A 25,940-nucleotide genomic window follows, 5' to 3' on the forward strand; every position below is an offset into this window, starting at 1 on the left:
TTAGCACGGCTTTTCTGATAGCTCAGTTGGTAAAGAATCTGCCTGCAATGTGGGAGACCTGAGTTAGATCCCTGGGTTGGGACAATCCCCTGGAGAATGGAAAAGCTACCCACTCCAGGATTCTGGCCTAGAGAATTCCATGGACTCTATAGTCCATGGGGTCACAAAGAGTCAGACACGACTGAGTGACTTTCACTCTCACTTTTCATTAGTACATCCGGTTATCTGTAGCAAAGCTATTTCCAGGTCCCATCAGGTGGCCCCAAGTAACCGAGCTGTCCTGATCTGGTTTCTGTAAATCTTGTTCACAAAAAATTCTACAGAACCTATTTTATTTTTTACTAGTCCCTATTAATTTGTGGATGATTCTTTATATCAAAGGTAGTGTGATTTGAGAATTTATTTATTTTAACCTTATATAACTTTGACTTCTTTATTTTTTTAAAAATTATATATTTATTTTAAAAATAATTTTATTAAAGAATGACTTTATTTATTTTTTGGCTGTGCTAGGTCTCCAGTGCTCCATGGGCTCTTCTCTAGCTATGGAAAGCGGGCGTTTTGCTCTCGTCGCGGTCCGCAGGCTTCTCTCACTGCAGCGGCTTCTCCTGTTAGCCCAGGTTCTATGGCGTGCGGGCTCAGCAGTTGCAGCACGTGGACTCAGTGGTTGCAGTTCCTGAGCTCTAGAGCACAGGCTCAGAAACTGTGGTGCACGGCTTAATTGCTCCAAGGCATGAGGGATCTTCCCATATCAGGGACTGAACCCTTGTCTCCTGCATTGGCAGGTAGATTCTTTACCACTGAGTCACCAGAAGCCCCCGAATATTTTAATTTATTTATTTGGCTGCCCTGGGTCTTAGTTGTGGTATATGGGATCTAGTTCCCTGACCAGGGATTGAACTTGGGCTCCCTGCATTGGAAGGATGGAGTCTTAGCCACACTGGACCACCAGGGATGTCCTGGCAGCATAAAGTATTTTTAATCAATTCACTGATCTGGTAAAATGTTTAAAATGATCTTTTTTCCTTTTTTTTGGTGGCCCACTTCAGAAGGGCTGACAGAAGGTAAAAAGTGAGGCTATTCTCAAAACCAGAGTATAAAGATTAGACACTAGGGTTTTCAGTTAAGATCTCTTTAGGGACAAAAGCAAAAAAAAAAAAAAAAAAATCAAGTTCTGTAAGTAGTAACTTGCTTAGTACAGTGTACTAAGAAATCTTCTATTAAATTAGAATGTAACTATACAATGTGAGGGCTTCCCTGGTGGCTCAGAGGTTAAAGCGTCTGCCTCCAATGCGGGAGACCCGGGTTCGATCCCTGGGTCGGGAAGATCCCCTGGAGAAGGAAATGGTAACCCACTCCAGTACTCTTGCCTGGAGAATCCCATCAACGGAGAAGCCTGGTAGGCTACAGTCCATGGGGTCGCAAAGAGTCGGAGACGACTAAGCGACTTTACCTTCACCTATACGATTTGAAAGTCCTGTTCAGTTGATTAAATTAGGTGTTCCCTGCATTAGCTTTTTGTTTTTTTGACCTTTTAAAAGGTGAGAATATTATTTTTCTACAGAAACCTAATGTTTAAAAAAAATTTTTTTTTTTTAAACAAGAAAAGTCAGGGTTTGGCATTTAAACCACTGCAGAGTTTGTGGTGAATAAAGTACATATAAATCCTGGAAAATGCATATTAGCTAATGACTACAGGAGAGATAATCTCAGGAGAGATTATCAAAGGAGAACTGTTTGTTTTCAAAACTGTGTTGAGCCTTTTCACCCTAATATTGCCTATGTAGCTGCCATGATGGACAGTTCTTAGGCTATTCAATTGTTTTTAAACAGAAATGCCAACTCCACTGATTTCCTCATTGCTGATGGACATTCATGTTTTCAAACATATGCATGTACCAGGAAATGAAATATGATAACTACATGCTGTGCTAAGGAAAATACTACAAAGGAGAAAATATTATTTTTAGATAAGATGATTTCCTCAACCTTTCAATATATCTTATGAATTTGCCCACTCTATGCCAGAATACGGACTGAGTGACATATATTTCTCCCTGTTGTAAACAACACTTAGTATTCATCTATACCTCTCTCACTCTCTTTCAGCAACACTGAACCCAAGATTTCATTGTTAAGTTCAATAAGACAAGGAAGTGAACAATTCCATTAACTGGAAAGAAAAGGGGGTTACGTAAGAATCAGCCTTCAGGGGTCTGCTGAGCAAAAAGAGTCCAAAAGAAGAAACAGAACAGCTGTGAGTTTCATGAGAAAGAGTAGTTATGGCTCTGGGCTGACCCTACATAGTTCTTATTCTAGTAAAGTAATATCAGCACTTTCGACTTCTCCCTTTTGTTAAAAAAACACTTTTCTTCCTGTGCATCAAGGAACTTGCTCCCATAGATGTGGATTTTTTTTTTCCCCTGCACTGAGCAGCTTATAGCATCTTAGTTCCTCAACTAGGGATTGAATCTGGGCCACAGTAGTGAAAGCTCCAAGTCCTAACCACTGGACTGCCAGAGAATTCCCATAATACGTAGAATTTTAATAGTCATTCTATGTAAATATAATCTGTATCTATTCCCTGAAATGTAAATGTATAGGATAACAGCATCCTGGGCAAAGTAACCTTTTAAAAAGGATGGCAGAGATTCAGGATCTTCAGGCTATGAAGGGGCTACCCAGGAGGCTCAGTGGGTCAAGAATCCGCCTGCAATGCAGGAGACGCAGGTTTGATCCCTGGGTTGGGAAGAACCCCTGGAGGAGGGCATGGCAATCCATTCTGGCATGCTTGCCTGTAGAATTCCATGACTAGAGGAGCCTGGCAGGCTGCAGTCCATGGGGTCACAAAGAGCAGGACATGACTGAAGTAACTTAGCACACACGCACGCACGGGCTATGAAGAGTTCCTTTGCCATTTGTGCAGCCATTCATTTAAAAGGTTATTGGGGGAAAAAAAAAAAAGGTTATTGGATCCTCTAGATTCCAGGAGGTCTCAGAACAAAGCCCTGGACCACATATTATAAAAAAGGTTTCCAAAGTGCTCTGTGTGTTCTAAGCTGACATCTTATGTTACAAATGTTTCTCAGGAAAATGCATTTTATTTACAGGATCTGTATATGAATCAAAGGCTTCCTAGGTGGGTGGCTCAGTGGTAAAGAATCCACCTGCCAATGCAGGAGATGTAAGAAACATGGTTTCGATCCCTGGGTCAGGATGATCCCATGGAGGAGAAAATGGCAACCCCCTCCAGTATTCTTGCCTGTAATATCCCACGTACAGAGGAGCCTGGCAGGCTACAGTCCATGGAATCACAAAGAGTCAGACACAACTGAGTAACTGAGCATGCACATAAGTCAAAGCTATTCAGTTAAACACAATTAAGAATGTAGAATCTGGCATTCATTATTAATAGAGCAAAAACCACATTCTCCAACATTAAATTCTGAGAAGGGGACATCTGAAACAGCTGATGTTCAGCCACCATATCAAATGGGGTCCACTTCAGTGTTACGGGGATTTTCCCAGATATGGATGGAACATACCAACAAGGAATTTTGAATTTTTTCTCTGGTTCCAAACTCCAGGCCACTCAAACATACTAACTGTGGACCCCTATGGAGAACAGTGTTTATCAGGGAATCCTATCTTCCATGATGTGAGTTTTATGCTGGGAGATAAAATGACCTTTTAGATAAGGTGTCTGACCTCTCCCCTCCCTTGACAGCTATTTCTCACTCCAGACAGCTGCTGCTACAAACAAACTTCGATGAACACTTTGACAAATGAAGTCAAACCAGGGTCCTTTGTTTCTCTGCAGCCAACAAGCTGGCATTCCACAAGCTCATGAGGGGGCCATGAGTTACTGGAGGCCAAGCCTGCCCCCCTCACCGCTGGTCACCCCTTGTGGCCCCACGTTCCCAGGATCTGTGAGGCCAGATGATGCTGTTCCTGGCTCACATTCCATCCTATCAGGGGACTCTCAAAAATAAACAATATTTACAGCAGAGTTCAGAGCCGGTGAAAGAAAAGGGGGGTAAAAGTACCTTCAGAGTAAGTAGACCAGACGATGGAGGTCATTAGATCTGTGGTTATTAAACCGTTTTTCATGGGACTCCTGAGCCCTTTTTCAGTAGATATGAACCTGCACTTATCAAGAGCCTCAAATGCAATGAAGGACATAAAAAACTAACAAATAAAAACAGAACAAAGTATAGTTTCTAAATCCTGAAAATGTTTCCCTCAACCCATTTGATCAATGGTTATCGACCACCTACAATGTCCAAGGTCTCCTGCTAAGGTTATAAATAAACCTTTGTCCAAAAAAAATGGACTACCTCTGTTTCATAGCAAGAACTTGGGAAACCTAAATAAAAGGGGCCTGGAGGTCTCCTTCTACAAATAATCAAATTGAGCTGAAGGGACTATATTTTAGGAACAGGGGTCAGCCTACTGCAACCCACTGGCCAGATCCAGCCCCCTGCTTGTTTTTATGTGGCCTGTGAACTAAGACTGGTTGGGGGGAACACTCTTAAGAAAAATATCTTAAAAGGTTGGGAAAAAAGTCAAAAGATTATTTTGTGGTACATGAAAATGTATATGACATTCAAATTTCTGAGTGCATAAATAAAGTTTTATTGGAATACTGACATACTCATTTGACTACCTACTGTCTCTGGCTGCTCTGCACTTAGAAAGGGAGAAGTGATTAACTGCAACAGAGTGTCAACAACTGGGTGGCCTGCAAAACCCACGTGTGCACTGGCTGGCCCTTTACAGAAAATGCTTACTGACCCTTGTTTTACATTGTAGAAGAATTGTCTTGCTTTTGCTAAGATATCTGAATGAGAACATATGCCTCTGCCTTTGTCAGAAAGCCTTAGAAATGCACGGGGAGTAGAAGGAAGGCAGCGAAGACCTGAAAACCTAGTCAGCATGAACTTGACAAAGCTGGACAAGTAGAGGTAGACATCAAGCGAAGTAGGTTAGGTTACATTTACGGATCAGATTCCCCAAAGCATGAGAAAACATCCAAGTTCTTTACTGGAGAAGAAGTAGGGATCCATGTTTTTCATACCACTTTTGTTAATTTCCTTTCAATGGGCCAAAATCCTATGCCCTGATGCTGTTTTTCTGTATATGAGGTTAATCTTTATGTCTCTAGGCCTCAATTCTAAAGAATGGGCTGTTCTGGAGACTTCCCTCAGGAGTGCCTAGTAAAACAGAATCCCAGGAATGGTATCTGTTTTCGAGCAGACAGCTCTGTTGGTGGATGATGAACACCCCCTACCTGACTCCACTAAAGATCAGGAGAGACAGGCAATATAGCCCTGCTAGTCAATGGGTCGTGCTTAATGAAATGAAAGATTGAGAACGAAGTTTGCAGGTCTATAGAGTTATTAAAGCTGGGCACAGTTTTCCCCATGGTTAAGTCTGTTTTTGTTCTCTCCCTAATGTCATACCCAGAAAAGGAAGGAAAGTAGAAGTAGGGTATTTATGTTTAACACTTTCATGAAAGGTATCTTTTAGAGGCTAGCATTTTGTCTGTTCAGGGTTGGAACTAAAAGAGGGGAAAACAAGTCTAATGGCAGCCCTTTAGTAACTTTCATTTTCTTTTCTTTCCGTTTTTGGTCATACCATGTGGCATGCTCGATCTTAGTTCCCTGACTAGGGATCAAACCCACACCCTCGCTAGTCTTGACCGCTGGACCACTAGGGAAATCCCTAGTAACTTTCATTTGGTACAGGATATTCTCCTGCTATTACTACATCTTCTCTGCTTGATGTAATTTTTCCACTGACAAGTCTGGAACTGGATTTCGTCGTTAATATATAATATTAATAAACTGTCCTCCTATGAAGAATAACAGAATAGTTTCTTTTCATACAGATGCAACAGAATACATTTTTAAGCCAAAACACTTAGGGAAACTCACCTAGAAAAATCTCCCTTTGCCTCCTGTAGAAGAAGAAAATTCAACATCAGTGACTCATTCTGATTCGTGTTACAGATTTTAAAATGCACTGTAGAATCATGAACTCCTCTACTGAATCATTCCAACTGACTGCTATTTCATCCTGTCAGCTACCAGAATATAATTAAGGAAGGATGCATGCATTTACCACCTGAATAGGAGACAAACTTTAGAAAGTTCTATACAAAGAAAGCAATTCATAATGCAAAGGTAAGTTTCCACTTCTAAGGCCTGATCTAACTTTTTCCACTGTAAAGATTCTGAACCTGGACATGTGTCTGGGTAGCACTGTGTGTCTTGTGGTACTTGCTGTTCTGTCTTGTACTGTGGGCTTCTGGGGGTAGGGACCATGGAGTCTGTAATGAATCCAGCATAATGCCTGGAGCACAGTAGTTGCTCAATAAATCTTTGCTGAAGGAAAAAGTTAATGACATCATTTCAGTTCATTCTGCCAGTGTTTCTGATCTTGCCCTTGTGGCTAATATTCAGTGATCCCTCTTTTTCCGCACAAGCTTAAAGGTATTTTCCTCGTCTTTCATGACAGTGCTTCTCCTGGCAATTAAATTCTAGCATTTTTTACTTGGCTTTCTCCAGTGACCTGAAGAAAAGGGGGTCACCAGATGATCTCAGTTTCCCCATCTCAGGTTATACACACAATTTTCCCTTGCAGAGAGATACTGTCTTAAAATTTTGGACAAGAACAGAGAATAGAGGAGACACTGTTTATTGCTATGGTGTAGTTTCCCTAATAGTTCTTTCCTGCTTGGCTATAGCAACTGCCACACATGAGGTGTCTTATTCCTATATCTTCTGTGTATGGCCCTGGAATACAAAGATGGAGGGAAACAACTTACCTGTAAAATATACGAGGCCAATTCAAACACTACTTCACTGTCAACATCAATCAGCTCCTGAAAGGAAAACCAAGTAAGATAAGTTTGGTACTTTAACAACGATTTCTTTATGATCTCCCCCGAAAGAGGAGAGGTCTTTGTTATCTGAGATGTTACCCAGAATCTCAAACACCCATAGAACATCTTTTCTGAATTACTTGGACACAAACGCCCCCTGACATCATTTCTACAGCTCTTATATGAGCTCCAGTGGTCCTGTGTCTACACAGTCACTTCCGGGGCTTCATCTCTAGGTCTTCATGAGAAATTAAGGAGTGGATCAGTCTCCAGCTTTTTACAAATCTGTCAATCTGATTAATTGATGGATTAAGGTTACTTGATCACCACATGCATTTTTCTTTGTAAACTCTACTTCAGAACCAGTAGTAAGACTTTGCTAGAGAAAAGGTTATGATGGAATTATGACTCTTTAAAGTTACATAAAGTTAAAAATGCAGTTTCCCAGTTGTGTGAGACACATTTCTTCATGTACTCAATACTTCAAGGTAGCTGTTGACTACCATGATGTCAGAACAAATATGGGCTCTTCACTCACTGCAGAAAGTTTAAAACCATTTCTCTCAGGACTTCCCTGACGGTGGTCTAGTGGTTAAGAATGCATCTGTCAGTGCAGGGGACACAGGTTCGATACCTGGTCTGGGAAGATCTCACATGCTGCAGGGCGGCTAAGCCTGTGTGCCACAGCTGCTGAAGCCTGCACCCTAGAGCTGGTGCTCCACAATAAGGGAAGCCACCGCAGCTAGACAGTAGCCCTGCTTGCTGCAACTAGAGCGAGCCTCTGCGCAGCAATGAAGACCCAGCACAACCAAAACTAGTTACTTTTCTCTGAATTATAAACCAAATTCTGATTCATGGATTTGCTAATGATTTTTGTGTGGTCCAGGACTTGCCCCTGTATTTCAAAACAATGCACTGAAGCACACCTATATCTTTAGAGGGAAGGATATCCTGCAGGCTCCTTCAGGTTGAGGAAATTCAGAGATGGATAATAACGTTTGCTACCAAACCACCTTGGAGTGCGAGCTAAGAGAGACGTGGATGGATCGGGGACAATAATTCTTTATGCTTAACCAGCTACAGGAGCTTTACGGCCACTGTAATTGATACAGACTGTCAGTGCTGGAGTGTGGAGGAATGCCTGGAATTGCAGTCCTGGGATTACCAGGTCCCATCTGAATGTAAATCATTTAACAGTGGACAAATGATTTAACAGAAACACTGTCCAGGGTTTCCACAATGGATCGTTTCTACTCGCACTATATGCTTTTCCATTCCCACCAATCGACTTCCTGAAGTCACCGGTGTGTGCTTGTCGGTGTATCGGTATGTGTGCTCTGTCAAACATTTACACCGAGGTTGCAGGCGATGGTCAACAGTGGCTAACAGTTAACATCCCAGGAGAGGCCAACTCAAAACCGACCATCAGGAACAGCCCTGGAACATGTGCACATGGTTTTTGGTTCATTACTCGACTCATCTGCTAAAGGAAAACATCCACACTTTTGGGGAGGGGACAAATGTGGGGAGGGTGGACGGTGGTCATTTTCTAATTGATTTGGTTTTGCACAGTCCATTCTGCAGTTCTGGGGGGAACTGCCATCCCCTAGTCATGGGGCAACATTAATCATGATGTACCACTTTTCAGAGTCAAGCTACCTAAGATGCCCATTTAAACACTGGCCTGATTTATATGAATTTTTTCTTACCAACTGCATGTGTCCTCAGGATAAATGAAAACTAGCAACTCTAAATGGGGTGAGTTTCCACCTTCTCTGTCCTCGACCACCTCCCAGTGAAGATATTAAAAATACTGAGAATCAGAACATGATCAGTAAGAGTAAAAAGAATTGAAAAATAAGGTGGCGCAGACATCCCCCACTTTTGTAAAATCTGATGGGAAAGAGAGCTGCAGTATTCCTTCTCACTGTTTCTATTTAATATTGAGTTCAAGAATCTCAGCATTAGGCTTCCCTGATAATCTAGTAGTTAAGAATCTGCCTATCAATGCAGGGGACATTGGTTCCATCCTGGTCCAGGAAGATTCCACTGTTATGGAGCAACTAAGCCCGTGCGCCACAACTACAGAAGCCCACGCACCCTAGAGCCCGTTCTCCACCACAAGAGAAGACACCATAATAAGAAGCCTGCGCACCACAACAGAGTAGCCCACGATTGCCGCAACTAGAGAAAGCCTGGGTGTAGCAACGAAGACCCAGCACAGCCAAAAATAAAAAAAATACATCTTAAAAACAAACAAACAAAAAATCACGGCATTGTCTGTCCTCAGAGGAGTCAGTTCAGAGATCTAGGAATGGGGAATGGGGGCTGGGGAAGAGATCCTCCAACTGGGAAGAAAATTCTTTCCTACTTTGCAGTCTCTGCCCAATTCCCTGAGGTCTGTTTACAACACAAGGTTTACAAAGGAGAAAACCTTGCCCTTTGCATCCCTGGCCCTCCCAGGTGACGGTTACCTTTAAAGTTCCCCTGAGATGGAGCAGAGCTCTAGGCTTCCTGCCCACACCACACATTTCCCACTGTGCCTCGAACCCCAAGAGCGGAGTCCCCATGGGGAGGAGTGGATAAATGTTTCCAGGTGTCCACTTCCCACAGAACATTCGAGAGACGACTCCACCTTCCATCTTTCCTTTATCTGGCTTCTCTTGAACACAGGTGGCCTCTTTCAAGTGTTTCTGCTCAAGCAGAGCAGATTAACTGAAGAAGACCACAAAGAGCGCCTGCGAAAACCTTGTGCTTTCCTGGGGCGCTGGGTTTTCCTTTGACGGAGGACAAATCAGAGAAGGATAGGGAGCAGAAGGCCCTTCAAGGAAGGGGTACGGGTGCTTTCCCATTTGGCACCACCCACGGGCTGAACATGTGACACTACTCTGTGTCCCCAGGGCCCCAAGAGCCATTGGGGTGGGGGGCTCTGCAGAGCAGGGCTGTTTGCTGAGCTAGAGTCTTCCTTGGGAATCCAAGGTGGTCTGGAGGGCATGGATTCGTTTTCTTTTGAGATTCGCTGGTAAGACGGAGATGCTGATAGGAGGGAAAGTGATGTCATGGGGTTCACATGTCCTCTGGACATCTGATTTACTGTGTTGTTTTTTAGTTGCTAAATTGTGTCTGATTGTGTCCAACTCTGCGATCCACGGACTGTAGCCCACCAGGCTCCTCTGCCATGGAATTTCCCAGCCAAGAATACTGGAGTGGGTAGCCATTTCCTTCTCCAGAGGATTTTCCCAACCCAGGGACTGAATCCTGTGTCTGCTATATTGGCAGGGGATTCTTTACCCCTGAGCCACCAGGGAAGCACTGTTTCACTTTCCACTGAATGACGCATGCTGCTTTCTCTGATCTTCTGATACATGGTATGGAAAGACAAAATGTGACTCTGCCAGGGGTGTGTGTGTGTGTATGTTCAGACAGGGCTGGGAAGATGGTGCCACTTTCTCCCACTCCACAAGGTTTTATCCCAGGTAATTAAGTTGCTAAAGGAAGAGGCTTGGAGGTCATTTATCAGCAGTCTCAGAGTTAACAATATTCTCAGAAAGATTTCTACTTTAAGGGTCTCCAAGTGTTCCAAAGAAAGAGCCCCCTGAGACCCCCAAGTGGCAGGTGTTATGGACCTTCTCCAAAAGTCCTGAAAGCCGGAGGAACTCGTCACGATTGCCTTGCTCCGGGGACCTTAGTGGTGGTCTTCAGACTCAACTGAGAATCTTAACAAAAAGCATTCCCCCATGGTCAGAAATGAGAGAAATTCCAGCTTTCATGGAATATTCATGAGAGAATTATAACAGAAAAGATGATGAGCAACCACATGGTAGGTTGAGGAGATTTCCATGAGGACAACCTTTGTAAAGTTCAAGCGAAACAACCTGCTGGGCTGTCCAGCCGTTTTCCTAGTAAATCACCCGTTGTAATAACCATCTTTCTTTGCACCCACAAAACGCCTGAAGAAGATGGTTTCCTGCCGTCCTCTTTAAGACACTTTCTACTTTGGGACTTTGAATAAACGCATCACTGGACCTCGTTGAGTTTCAGTTTTTTTATCAGTAGAATGAGAACACTTTCTTTTCTTTTCTTTCTTTCTTCATTCCTCCCTTCCTTGGCCATGCCTTGTGACTTGTGGGAACTCAGTTCCCTGACCAGGGATCAAACCTATGGCCCCTGCACTGGGAGCAAGGGAGGCCTGACCACTGGGCCTCCAGGAGCTCCCAGGAGAACAATTTCAAGTGCTGTGCTGAGTCTGGTGAGGTGGGCCTGTACAGGCGATTTGGACTCTAAGACCCACCACAAAGATCAAGTCTGTATTATTATTATTTTTGTTCCCTGGTCTTTACTGATCATCTGAATGCCACAGAATCTCTGTTCTGTTCACAGTTCTGTTCACTGTTTTTTTTTTTTGCATTTATGTTTTAGAATTTATTGGAATCTTTAATAAGACTTAAAAAAAAAGAGGTGGGAAGCATTGTGCAAGTGTGTGTCTACACGTGTCTGTATATTCGTCACCGTGTATATCATCCCAGTGGGTCCTCACACCCACATTCAGCCTCGCTGTGCCCGGTGACTGCCCATCTCATTGCACAACCTGTAGTGGCTACAGGAAGGTACCCCCAGGCAGTGAGGGGCTGGGGTGCAGGATGAGACTGATGTGGTCTTGCACAATTCCTCTTTCCGAGCCCTTTGCCAGGTTTTCATCAGTCAAGTCACTTCATGTTTGTCTGGGGCACTCGCACTTGGTGGCCCGGGATTTCTCTCAGTGTCCACGGCACACACTGCATTTCATGATCTTGAGGAATCTCTCCTGTGGAGGTCATGGGCACAGCACAGATGATGGGTCTGGGTGCGTTTGTTTCTAGAGAGCTGAGGACGGAAGTCCCTCTCTGTCTTCTTTCCCTTCCTCTCTGTCATGTGAGCACACACACCAAGCCGGCATGCATCCATCTAAGAGATAAGGACTGGGATTCTGTGAGTCTGAGATGAATGCTTACATTGGTTCCTTTGTCCTGTGGGACTTGATTCTGGGCTTTTGTTTCTCTCATCTTCAGAAGGGATATCATCTGCTCATTAGCAAACCTCCTGGAAGATCTTGGCTAAAGACTGCTTATTTCAATTTCAGCAAGAAGATGGTACTTAGATTCAAGTAGCAAATATGGACCAGGGATGACTGTTCAAACTTTAATCATATGTGATATTCTCAGTTCAGTGGGGACATCTCAGTCCAGGAGGCTGGACAAGACCCCCAGCACAAAGGAGGGATTTTAAGCTCTTTTTTTTTTTTCTGACATGCTCTTCTCAATGGAGACATGTAGGCTCCAAACTTGCTAATTCTCTGGGACTGGAAACAATTTATTGAGCACTGACTATGCACCTGGTTCAGTGATACGTCAAAAGAAGCTGATTATCAAAATTTACTTAGAAAACGCTAGTGCCAACTTTTTCTCCAACCTAACAAGACATATTTCTGTGCTTCCTCAGATGGTGACCAGGGGTCCTGCCTCTTTGGTTATAATATTTGACAAGATACATTTTGAGATCAAGCATTTAAATGTGATGGATTTAAATGTGATGGATTTATTTAAAGAGTGGATGGTCATCTCCTTCAGTTTAAATGTGATATTCAAACAAGGCAGCTAGTCATCTTGACCAGTCCCTTACTTCACCCAATTTAAGTCATCTGAGGGTCAGATAACTCCTCTGAGGGACTGAACAGCAGTGTAAGGTCCTTCAGCAAGTGAGCCTCTCTTCTTGTCTCTTGGAAGGTATGCCACTGAAGACAACTGGAAGCTGGACTGCAGAGTTCTTTATTTCCTTATAACTTTAAGACCTATCATCTAAGGGAATCCTTCTTCCTAAAAACTGAAAAAAAACACTTGACATTTTATGGCCTAGAAATTGCTGTTTTGCGAAGCTTTTGAAAATGATTGTGGCAACTGATTTTTGACGGCAATCTCACTCTGCCAGTGGAGAATTCCAAGTAGACAGGATTCCATCCTGAAGGTGGGGAAAGTGCTGGGATTAGAGTCCATGTCCACCCCACCGCTCCCTCCAGCATGACAAGTCCACTGTTCCCTGGCCGGACTAACTGATGGGCCTCTCCAGTTGACGGAGGAAGCTACATCCCAGGAGAGAGACGGCCAGATGGAAAGCCTGGCAGGAGGAGCTCTGGTTTCCTGTGTCGCTTCCCAGGAAAAACACATCATCCCAGGCCCACTTCCCATGTGAGCTTTCCTAGGAACCAGACACACATTTCTGAATGAGCTTTATCCATCCCTTGGCCATGAATTTCCTTTCCATCACCCACCTGAAACACAACCAAGCTGAAAAACAGCAGACATGCTGTTGGAGCAAAATGGCCACATGGGGCACCAGTGACCCCTTTCTAAACCTCCTCCTGCTCCACTTAAAGGCAATACTCCCAGCCCCGGTCACTGCTGACCATATTCTAACATTCTGCATGTTGGACAGATTATGACTGTTATTTTCTGCTCTTTTGGTAGAAAATAGGGGGACTGAAAAGAAAGGAGAAGTGAGAGAGGATCCACTGTAGTTATGTTTTCTGCCTCCTGGTGAAGGAAGAGTGGAGGGCGGGAGCTGGCATTCGTGGCTTGGGGAAAAGGACAAGATAAATAAACAAAACACCTTTCCTCACTTTTGTGCTGTGGAAGAGATCAGAGGTTGGTTCTCTGGAGAGGATGATACATAGGAAGCTGGGATGAAGTAGGCAGAGAGATCAGGGATTAAAAGGAGGTCTACACCCCAGTGGAGGCCACTCCCTCCTCCAAATGCTAAAGTGGGAGCTGACATCCCAGGAGCAAAGTAAGGCAAGGAAGAGTCACGAGAAAAGACCCCAAGTGCTGATACTTGGGGTTCCTGTAGAAAGAACAAGCTCGCCACGGGACACAGACACAGGGACCGTCTCCACCTGGACACTGGGAGCTTTGGGTGTCTCACTCTTAGTTATGGATGGAAAGCCCCCTACATAAAAGGCAGAGTGCATGCTTGCTCTATCACTTCAGTCACGTCTGACTCTTTGCAACTGCATGGACTGTAGCCTGCCAGGCTCCTCTGTCCAAGGGATTCTCCAGGCAAGAATACTGGACTGGGTTGTCATGCCCTCCTTCAGGGGATGTTCCTGACCCAGGGATCAAACCGGTGTCTCTTACGTCTCCTGCATTGGCAGGCAGGTTCTTTACCACTAGCGCCTCCTGGGAAGCCCACATAAAAGACAGAGACCAAAATAAATCAACAGGAAACAAAAAGAACTGAAAAGACACAGAACATGCATGATAATTAATATTACTGGAGAGATAAGAGGATATTTGGTTCAAAGACAATAACAGGATAATATGTATCTACAGGGAGAAATATCAATAACCTCAGATATGCAGATGACACCACCCTTATGGCAGAAAGTGAAGAGGAGCTAAAAATCCTCTTGATGAAAGTGAAAGAGGAGAGTGAAAAAGTTGGCTTAAAGCTCAACATTCAGAAAACGAAGATCATGGCATCCGGTCCCATCACTTCATGGGAAATAGATGGGGAAACAGTAGAAACAGTGTCAGACTTTATTTTTGGGGGCTCCAAAATCACTGCAGATGGTAACTGCAGCCATGAAAATAAAAGACGCTTACTCCTTGGAAGAAAAGTTATGACCAACCTAGATACTATATTCAAAAGCAGAGACATTACTTTGCTGACTAAGGTCCGTCTAGTCAAGGCTATGGTTTTTCCAGTAGTCATGTATGGATGTGAGAGTTGGACTGTGAAGAAGGCTGAGCACCGAAGAATTGATGCTTTTGAACTGTGGTGTTGGAGAAGACTCTTGAGAGTCCCTTGGACTGCAAGGAGATCCAACCAGTCCATTCTGAAGGAGATCAACCCTGGGATTTCTTTGGAAGGAATGATGCTAAAGCTGAAGCTCCAGTACTTTGGCCACCTCATGCAAAGAGCTGACTCACTGGAAAAGACTCTGATGCTGGGAGGGATTGCGGGCAGGAGGAGAAGGGGATGACCGAGGATGAGATGGCTGGATGGCATCAAGGACTCGATGGACGTGAGTCTGAGTGAACTCCGGGAGTTGGTGATGGACAGGGAGGCCTGGCGTGCTGCAATTCATGGGGTTGCAAAGAGTCAGACACAACTGAGTGACTGAACTGAACTGAAAGAAAAATCAGTTAATATGAAGGAAGTCTGAGAAATTCAAAGCATGATAGCAAAGGTTAAAAAGTCAATAGAGGAGATTAAAGATGACATTGAGGAAAATCTTCCAGAAAGTAGAACAAAATGACAAAGAAGGAAAATAGGAGAAACGAGATGTCAAAGCAGGAGGTTGTGCCCAGCCTCTGGTTAACGGGGGCTCCAGAAGGAGGGCAGAGAGGAAACAGAGGGACATCATACAAGAAACAATACAAAAAACCTGCCAGAAATGAAGAGGAATACGAACCTCGGACTAAAAGTGTCTGTCTACACAACATAGAGGATTTACCAAGGCACACCATCCTGCAATTTCAGATAAAGGGGTATAGAAGGAAATCCTAACAGATCCCATGGAGGTCATGGTGGGGGCAGTCCACTTACACTGTTCAGACACGGACTTCCCCAGAGCAACTCTTGAAGACTCTGAGGCAACACCTGAGGGAGGTATTCTGTATTTTCACAGCCAGTGAAACTATGAAATCAGATGTGAAGGTAAAACAAAGACTTTTTCAGGTGTGCAAGGACCCGAACATTTTACTTCCCTTATACATTTTCCCTGGATCACTGCAGGATGTTCTCCGGTGAAACAAAAGTGTAAAAACACAGGAAGACTCGGGACCCAGGAGGCAAAGTACCTACTCCAGAGTTGGGGTGAAGGAAAGACGGGACAGGAACGGGGACATCCTGGGCTGAGGGCTGCAAATGAGGCTACATTCACACAGGAGCAGAAGGTCAGAGCACTCCAAAAGGGAGGTCCCAGGAAGAACAACAAAGGCAACAAAAACCCAGCCAAAGAGAGGAACAGATGAATTACCCGATGTGTATGGAAATTAACGTCAGTAGACATTTGAAAATCTGTAGGCCCTTTTGGGAAAAAAAGATGGATGCATAGAAACTAAAGCAAGTAACGGCAAAATGGTTATTACCTTTAGGTAAAATAACTGGTTGTCTAAAAAGGAATCGCAACCCTAGGATGCTACTTGGGTTAGTCATAACAATGGTATGCTGATGGGTACGCCTTTGGCCTAGGATTGTGGTTATCACCACACTGGGAGAAATGGGAAGGGGAAAGTGTGGGTGGGTGCATAGGAGACCTCAGTCCTCACCTATATAAAAAACGAGTAAATCAAGGAATAAGACCCTGTTCCAATTATTTAGAAGCAGAGGGAGGCAAATACAAGAAGAAACAGCTAAAAATTGTTGGAAGTGGTTGGGGGTGGGCTCTTTTTCACTAACAGCCTCTTGACTTTTAAACTATATCATATATTACTTAGATGAACATAAATGTGTTAAAAGTGGATGAAGGACTTCCCTGATGGTCCAGGGGCTAAGAGTCTGTGCTTCCAATGCAGGAGGCCCTGGTTCAATCCCTCATCAGGGAACTAGATCCCACAAGCTGCAACTAAGGTCTGGCCCAGCCAAATAAACAAATAAATATTTTAAAAAATAATAATCATTTTTTAAAAGAAGTGAATGAAATAAGTTGGAGGAAGCGGGAATGAACAGCTTCTTGTATCTGAACAACGTAGATTTCCATTCTAGTACACTGTAGGAATTGCTTCCCAAGCCACAGGGAGGGTGCTGGGTCGGCCAGTATCAGCATCACCCACCAGTGATGTGTCTGGCCCTGCTCTTGGGCCCCTCAAGTCGCCAGAGGGCAGTGCGGGCTGCACAGAAGACTGCAGCCAAGATGAACTTGGATCTGATTCCAAGCAAGCAATTCTACCTCAATGGGAACTAATAAGGTGCCTGGTGGGGTGCTGGCCACCTTCACATCTATCTCGCTTAATCTTCCCAAGAAGCTGGTGGGTGGGGTTTTTTTTAATATTCTTGTTCAACTGAAGAGGAAAATGAAGTTTGGAGACATCACGGAAGGTGTCCACATTTATCGCAGTTGCTAAGACGCAGAGGTAGGAAGGGAACCCAGAAATCCAAATCCCTAATTACAGTCACTCTGCTCCAGAGCCTCCCGCCATCTTTACATATTTACAGTGGTGCCAAGCCTGTCCCACTACTTCAGGTTCCTTGTCTTTGACTAAGTTACTAAGTTTCTCCAGCACTACTTTCCTCCCTCACTCCTGAGTCTCACATAACGTAATGTATGTGAAAGAAATGTTTAAATGAAACAAGTGAACTTATTTACAAAACCGAAACAGACTTAAAGATATAGAAAACACACTTATGGTTACCAAAGAGGAAAGGTGGTGGCGGAGGGATAAATCAGGAGCTTGGGATAAAACATACACATACCGTTATGCACGGAGATAAAGCCTGAATATTCATTGGAAGGACTGATGCTGAAGCTCCAATACTTTGGCCTCCTTATGTAAAGAGCCAACTCATTGGAAAAGACTCTGGTGCTGGGAAAGATTGAGGGCAGGAGAAGAAGGGGGCGACAGAGGATGAGATGGTTGGATGGCATCACCAACTCGATGGACATGAGTTTGAGCAAACTCTGGGAGATAGTGAAGGGGAGCCTGGTATGCTGCAGTTCATTGGGTTGCAAAGAATCTGACATGACCGAGCAACTGAACAACAACAATCACTACTATATATAAGACAGATGACCAACAAGGACCTACTGTATAGCACAGGGAACTCGACTCAACAATCTGGGATAACCTATATGAGAAAAGAACCTAAAGAAAAAAAGAATATATATATGCTGCTGCTGCTGCTGCGTCACTTCAGTCGTGTCCGACTCTGTGGGACCCCACAGACGGCAGCTCACCAGGCTCCCCCGCCCCTGGGATTCTCCAGGCAAGAACACTGGAGTGGGTTGCCATTTCCTTCTCCAATGCATGAAAGTGAAAAGTGAAAGTGAAGTCGCTCAGTCGTGTCCGACTCTTAGCGACCCCCAGGACTGCAGCCTTCCAGGCTCCTCCGCCCATGGGATTTTCCAGGCAAGAGTACTGGAGTGGGGTGCCATTGCCTTCTCCACGAATATATATATAACTGAATCATTTTGCTGTACACCTGAAAATAACACAGCATTGCAACTATACTCCAATAAAATTAAAAGAAAAATTCTATATACTCTGAGTGTCAATTATGCAAATAAAAATATTATTTTCGATGATGAGAGACAGGTGGCCTTGTGACATGATTCTGTCTCCTTTGTCACCATCAGAAAAGCCATCTCTGGCTCACTGGCAGGACTCACTACGCTCCAGGACAGATGCTGAGAAGAGAGAGCAGGGGCTCTAGAGGGGCACTCAGGTCTGCAGGGCAGATAGGGTCCAGGTCTGATGCCATGGGCACCTGGACCCTATATGTGGCTTGTTCCTAATGTATCACTTCCTCCACTTGGGGAACCTATAATATTTAGTTCTGGGGATTTCTTTTTTATTTCCCATTAATCCCAGAGACCTCTGTGATCATGATTCAGAAACACCGAAGTGTCACCTTCAGCTAAGCATCTGTTACTAGACTGAACTGAACAACTCTGGGAGAAACCACATCTGCTCCCTTAACCTAGGGGCCTGGATACGAACAATCTGGGGGCAACTTTTCACTTGCCAGGGTTGACAGCCATCTCACCCCAGCAGCAACTTTCCAAGCATTTACTGTCCAAGTCTGCCCCCTTGTGGACAGTCCTCACTGCTTATTTCTTTCAAAGTGCTCTCACATGGATTAAGCAAAGCCCACCAGACACTTGCTACCTATGAGATAAGTAAGACTGGTATTATTTTCACTTTATGGTGAGAAAATGAGGTTTAGAGAGATAAAGAAAACCACAAATCCCTAGAGTGACAGTTAGCATCTTTGTGCTGCCATTTAGAAAAATCCCCAAACACTCTAGTCAGAGTGCCCTGCGCTTGAGCTCAGGTTAAGTCCTGGTTCAGCAACCGTCACGGAGCAAGGTTCTTTCACAGATTGAATTTGATCACTACCGTAGCCTCCAGGATTCTGAACACTTGCATTTGGTGGAACTATTTTGTGCAGTGAGGTGCTGAAATCTTTCTAGAAGGAAAAGTGATGGCTGATAGACCATTTCAAGTCTTTTGTGTGCTTCAGTGTGTGGTGGGTTGCTGCAGTCCCTCAAAGCTGGGTTTAGTTAAGCAGGAAAAGTACAGACAGCAGGATGGGAACTCCTTTGAACACAGCCATTGACTATGTCACAACAGGTGTACCTGGCTTTGAAGTTCTCTGTGGAGGGTTTGACTGCAAGGGCACAGGGCAGCCCAGAGCCTGAGCTCTGTGATCCTGAGTCAGGCTGCCAGCATCAGCCATTCAGTAGATATGCAACCCTGGTGAATCTCATAACCACCCTGTGTCTCAGCTGCCTCACAGAGAAAGCTAGGATAAAGAAGAGTATTCACTTCAGAGATGGTGCAAAGTTTCAGCCACATAACTTACAGAGGGCACTCAGCGCCAAGCCAGCCACGCTGCCACGGGAGCAGCTGTCAGCAACCCCTCTCCCCGGCCGCTGATGAGCTGGCCTAAGGCTGCACTCGTGAGACAGAAAGAGGTTTGTCGGCAGGTGCAAAGCAGGTCTCTACTTTAAATACATTGCCCCAGGTACGGTTCTCAACCCCAGGACAGAGTGTCCTCGGAATTTTCTGTGGGCATTTTGGGTTATCCAGTGAAAGGAAACACTACAAGAATATGGGAAATTGGATGCAAGAGACTGTCCCACTCAATTAAGAACTGTCCCATGAAGGGACATGGCCCTAAAGAAGATGTACAAATGGCCAGGGAGCACATGAAACGATGCTCAACATCGCTCATCATCAGGGAAATGCAAATCAAAGCCACAAGGAGAGATCATCTAACACCACTAGGATGCTGGTTTATTTTTGAAAACCCAGAAAGTAGTGAGCGTTGGTGAGGATGTGCAAATTTGGAATCTTTATGTGCTGTTGGTGGGAATATAAAATGATACAGTCTTTATGGAAAGCAGTCAGGCAGGTCCTAAAAAACTGAAAAACAGAATTACCACATGATTGAGCAATTCCACTTCTGGGTATTCACCCCAAACTACTGAAAGCAGGGATATGAATAGATACTTATAAAGATACTTATGTTCTTCCAGTAGTCACATACATATGTGAGAGCTGAACCTTAAAGAAGGCTGAAGAATTGATGCTCTCGACTTGTGGAGTTGGAGAAGACTCCTGAGTCCCTTGGACAGCAAGGAGAGCACACCAGCCAATCAATCCTAAAGGGAATCAACCCTGAATATTCACTGGAAGGACTGCTGCTGAAGCTGAAGCTCTAATACTTTGGCCACCTGATAGGAAGACATACTGGAAAAGATCCTGATGCTGGGAAAGACTGAGGGCAAGAGGAGAAGGGGGTGACAGATGATGAGATGGTTGGATGGCATCGTTGACTCAATGGATGTGAGTTTGGGCAAACTCCAGGAGATAGTAAAGGACAGGGAAGCCTGGCATGCTGCAGTCTGTGGGGGTGCAGAGTCGGAGCCGACTGAGTGACTGAACAACAACAATGTTCACAGCACCATTACTCCTAGCAACCGGAAAGTGAAAGTCATGCAAGTATCCACTGAAGGACGGATGAACAAACAAAAGGTGGAAAATGCATACGATGGAATATCAGCCGTCAAAAGGAAGGAAATTCTGACACATGATACAATACGGATGAAGCTTGAGGACATTGCACTAAGTAAAATAAACCCAGCACAGAAGGTCCTATATTGCAGGAGTCCCCTTATATGAGGGACCCAGACTAGTCAAATACAGAGAAATAGAAAGTAGAATGGAAGTTGCCTGGGTCTGGGGGTGTGGGGAATAGGGAATTATTGTTTAAGGGATACAGAGTTTCAGCTTAGTAAGATGAGGAGTTCTGTGGATAGATGGTAATGGTGGTTGCACAACAGGCAAACATGTGATACCTGTTAAGTATTAACATACACTTATCAGTGGTTACCATGGTAAATTCTATCACAGTTAGAAAATGTCCCAGTGCCATAGAGAACAGTGGTTGATAAGAGGGTCGGGGTGGGCTGGGGAGGGATGGATTGGGAGCTTGGGATTAGCAGATGCAAACTACTATTTGTAGAATGGATGAAGAAGGCCCCCTACTGAACAGTGCAGGGAATGATATGCAATATCCCAGGATAAACCACAGTGGGAAAGAATGCAAAAAAGAATGAATATGTGTATAAATGACTCACTTTGCTGTACAGCAAAAACACTGTAAATCAACTCCTTGTTCTTTTCCAGTCACTAAGTCGTGTCCGACTCTTTGCAACCCCATGAACTGCACTACGCCAGGCTTCCCTGTCCTCCACTAAATCAGCTAGACTTCAACAAATAAGTTCAAAAAGTTGTCCCACCCACAGTACCAATAGCATCCTTTTGAGAGATACTTCCAGAATATCTAAAAATGATCAAACATACATGCATTTGGTTAAAGAGGCTCATTTATACTCATGAGACCTAGTGCATTAGTCACTCTAGGCTGGGTCTCCCCTTTTAGGTCACAGCTGCCAAATTAAGGAGACACCTAAAATCAAGTTAAGAAACACCTCCAAGGAGCCTAACACAGTTACAGGATTGGAAGGAGTCATGTTATAAACACTTGACAGCTTTAGCTCCTTGGAGTTTATAGCCATTTATTTATAGCCATTAATTTAGAAATTACTTCTACTAACCAATAGAAGTAGTAGATGCAATGCAGGAGACCGGAGTTCAACCCCTGGGTCAGGAAGATCCCCTAGAGACGGGAATGGCAACCCACTCCAATATTCTCGCCTGGAGAATCCATTGGACTGAGGAGCCTGTGGGGGCTATAGTCCATAGAGTCCGACACGACTGAGTGACTAACACACTTTCTACTAATCAATAGCATCGCGATAGGAGCAGCAAGCTGGGATTTTCAGCTACAAAGGAGACTTTCAGATTTCAACATAAAACTCCAAACAGGAAGAAGTAGTTCTTACCTTGTAGATACAGGACTTGGCATTCAGGAAGAAAAGCTCGATGGTGGCATTGTCCTTCAGGTATGAGATGCTCTCGATATAGAACCTGCAAAAGAACAGCTGCCAATGAACCACAGACACACCGACCGATGAGGCAGAAAATGAAGTTGTCTGACTTACATGATCTGACTGGAGGATGAGGACTTCCAACCCAACAGGAACAAAAGAAAAAGTCATCAATTCCTTAGTGCTTTTCAAGTTTTATTATAGTGGATTAGGACCATCAAGACTGACAGCCCTTCCCATAGCTAGGAGCCAGGTTCGCCGTCAGCCTCCAGGAGTAAACTTGAACTTGACCATTTACTTCTATTTTCCTTACCTGTTCCCAATTTTTTTTTACAATGTCACTTGTTTGCATTACATTACTTTCTGTCCTAATCACTGGTAAGTTGGAGTTTTAAAAGATAATTTCTTTTGTTTAGTCGAATAAAAGGCCTTATTTTTCTTTGAAATGGTTATGACAGATCCTCTGAAGACAGCAAGGTGGGGTTTGACATCTCCACCTCCAGAAGGCTGGGGCCGGTGTTCTTAACACTGTGATATTCATGCACATGAAGCCAAATGAAAATCAGATTCTTATGCAGATGAAGCTTATGGGGTTTTTTTCAAGATGACACATGCTGAAATTATTTAAGTTTGCATTCAATAAGTCTTTACAAGTTGATTCTGGAGTTTATTCAATTCCCTAATTAGATAAGGCACTTGTACTTGTCTCGGGATCAGCTGTACTGAGGGAGCCGGGATGACAGGGAGAAGGAAATGACTGGCACCAGAGCCTTGGAGAGGAGGACGCTCTGAGTGAGGGGTGACAACTCCTGGGGGGCCTCATGGAAACTGGGTACCTGCCTTGTGGAAACTGGGGGCACCTGCCTTGTGGAAACTGGAGGCACCAAGAGGGAGTGGAAGGCGAAATGAGAAAAAAACAAGTGCTGTGGTCTTTCAGAACAGCATTAAGATGCGATGGAAGGAGTCACAGGGAAGGAGCCAAGAGCCCCGTAATCTGTGCCCAGGGATGTGTGATTCAGGACAAGTCATGCTGGGCTTCTGCTTACCAGACTATAGAAGACAGCAGCACGCCATCAGCAGTTCCCCACCTAAAATATTTGCTGCTTTCAAATACTGGAACCTAATTCAGATTAAGAGCTTCCTGGTGGTAAAGAATCTGCCTGCATGCAGATCCCTGGGCTGGGAAAATCTACTGGAGGAGGAAATGGCAACCCACTCCAGTATTCTTGCCTGGAGAATTCTATGGACAGAGGAGTGACAGGCTACAGTCCACGGGGTTGCAAAAGAGTCGGACATGGCTTCGAGAGTAAACAATAAACACAGCAAAACCAACACACCAACACTGCATAAGACAAACAACATGTTTGTGTAGGCTAGGGTAAATCCACGGCATCCCACTTTGCAACCTCTGGTCTACAGCTAAGTAAACAACAGCTTTGACCATTTCACAGATATGCACAGAGGCTGTTGTGATGAATACAACACAGATTCAGTTAAATTTGTGACTAACTCCAGAGTAACTTTAGATATTAGTATATATTTTCGATCCACAGATATTAGTCCTACAATTACCATCATGAAAGGTCTACCAAATTTCTGGAAATGACAACACCATCTTCATTTGTGTGAAGCCTGGGAATGAACAGGCTGGCTGATTACCCCTTTCCCCTACTGAAAATACAAAGCACTTGCCTCCTGCTTTTGGACCAAGCGTTTTAGGTCATGAAGGTCTCCATAAAGCGTCTGCAGCAGTCTCAGAGAAACTGGGAAGCTGCGCCCCTTCCACTCTCCTAATAACAAAGACTTGAAATGCGGTAGCAAATTCTACTTCTCAAAGCAAAACACAGTTGTCTCTCTGTATTGGCAGGGGATTGGTTCCAGGACCCCCTCCCCAAGGGTATCCCTTGGATGCTCAAGTCTCTGATATAAAATGGTGCACTACAGTCAGTACATATCAGGGTTTTACATCTGATCCATGCATATGGAGAACTGACTGCAAGTTAAATGTGATGTCATTTAAAAGTCTCCATCCCTTGTAAAAGGTTCTTGGCGATGGGTAGTCAGAATAGCAAAATCAGAAGGAAAGAAGGCAGACAGATGGAAGGGAAGGGAAAGGAAGGCAGGTGGGGGAGGGGAGGGTGACAAAGGCTCAGGACGGGCTTTGGGGCAGGGGGTTGGGGAGAGCAAAGCCAGATTAGCTGGGAGACTTGCTGTGCTGTGCTTACTCACTCAGTGTGTCTGACTCTGCGACCACGTGGACTGTAGCCTGCCAAGCTCCTCTGTCCATGGGATTCGCTAGGCAAGAACACTGGAGTGGGTTGCCATGTCCTCCTCTAGGGGATGTCCCCAGCCCAGGAATCGACCTGGGGTCTCCTGCATTGCAGGTGGATTCTTTACCAGCTGAGCTACCAGGGAAGCCCAGAGACCTGCAAAGGTGGCCTATTACAAATCAATTCTGCCTCTATACCTGTGTCCAAACTATTCCTCTCACCCCAGAACAATCCTGCTGCAGATCCCAGCTCACTCCTGCTCTCTCTCGCCTTGCTCAGTCATGACATGTTTTCATTGACTCTGCGGACGGTCCCCACAGAGGATCTCCTCTCCTGGGCTCCTGTGACACCCTCTGCTTATTGTGTGGCCCCTGGTCCTGTGATTCCCTGTTCCCTGAGATGCCTTCTCACTAGGCTGCTGACTCCTTAAGTGCTGGGACCCAATCTCATTCATTTTTGCATTTCCAGCACTAATCCAAGACCTGGCACCAACATGTACAATTTTTTAAAATTTTATTTCTTTATATTCTTATTATTTTCCATTATGGCTTATCACAGGATATTGAATATAGTTCCCTGTGCTATATAGTAGGACCTTGCTGTTTATCCATGCTAAATGTAACAATTTGTATCTGGGGTACCCTGGTAGCTCAGACAGTGAAGAATCTACCTATAATGCAGGAGACCCAGGTTTGATCCCTGGGTTGGGAAGATGCCCTGGAGAAGGGAATGGCTACCCACTCCAGCATTCCTTTTTTTAGATATATATGGCTGTCCTGGGTCTTCGCTGCTGCATGAGTTTTTCTCTAGTTGCAAGAGCAGGGGCAACTCTCTAGTTGCAGCTCGCAAGCTTCTCATTGCACTGGCGTCTCTTGTTTGGAGCACGGGCTCTGGGGTGCGAGAGCTTCAGTAGGTGCTGCACCACATGGGCTCAGCAGTTGCGGCTCCTGAGCGCTGCACAGGCTCAGCAGCTGTGGTGCACTGGCTTAGTTACTCTGCAGCATAAGGGATCTTCCCAGATCCGGGGTCGAACCCGTGCCTCCTACACTGGCAGGCAGATTCTTTACCACTGAGCCACCAGGGAAACCCTACTCCAGCATTCTTGCCTAGAGGATTCCGTGGACAGAGGAGTCTGGCAGGGTACCAAACCCCAGGTCCCAGTCCATCCCTCTCCCTTCCTGCCTCCCCCTTGGCAGCCACAAGTCTGTCCTCTATGCCTTGTGAGTCTGTTTCTGTTCCACAGATGAGCTCCTTTTGTGTCACAGCTTAGATTTCACATAAAAGTGATATATATGGCCCTTGTCTTCCTTTTTCTGAGTTACTTCACATAGTATGATAATCTCTAGTTTCATCCATATTGCTGCAAATAGCATTATTTTGTCCTTTTTATGGCTGAATAGTATTCCACTGTATATATAACATGTAAGTTTCTATGAGTGAAAAGGTCTGATTTTCAACTGTTCTCCTCTCCATACACCACTGTTGGGAGTTCTTATTGGACAGTGAAATGAGTGACAAAGACATGTGGGAGGGAGGAAAAAAAAATAAATGATTTCCCAGACCATTTATAATGATTAGGGGTCCTTACACTCCACACCCAGCCCCTGCCCCTCTACCCCTTCTCTCAGTGTGA

At 44.6% G+C, this 25,940-nt stretch overlaps 1 protein-coding gene across 7 annotated transcripts in view; it reads right to left on the bottom strand.

The window, feature by feature from the left end:
- Positions 1 to 25,940, bottom strand: part of FRMD4A (FERM domain containing 4A) — a 518,054-nt gene that overhangs the window by 117,234 nt on the left and 374,880 nt on the right. For all 7 annotated transcript variants that reach the window (XM_069547510.1, XM_069547509.1, XM_069547508.1 and 4 more), the window contains exons 5-7: positions 21,993 to 22,077; positions 6,830 to 6,886; positions 5,937 to 5,959 (exon numbers count right to left, since the gene is read on the bottom strand). In XM_069547510.1, coding sequence (XP_069403611.1) covers positions 5,937 to 5,959; positions 6,830 to 6,886; positions 21,993 to 22,077 — 165 coding nt within the window. The remainder of the gene's footprint in view (positions 1 to 5,936; positions 5,960 to 6,829; positions 6,887 to 21,992; positions 22,078 to 25,940) is intronic.

This window comes from Ovis canadensis, chromosome 13 (genome assembly GCF_042477335.2).
Source record: "Ovis canadensis isolate MfBH-ARS-UI-01 breed Bighorn chromosome 13, ARS-UI_OviCan_v2, whole genome shotgun sequence".
Classification (NCBI taxonomy): Eukaryota; Metazoa; Chordata; class Mammalia; order Artiodactyla; family Bovidae; genus Ovis; species Ovis canadensis.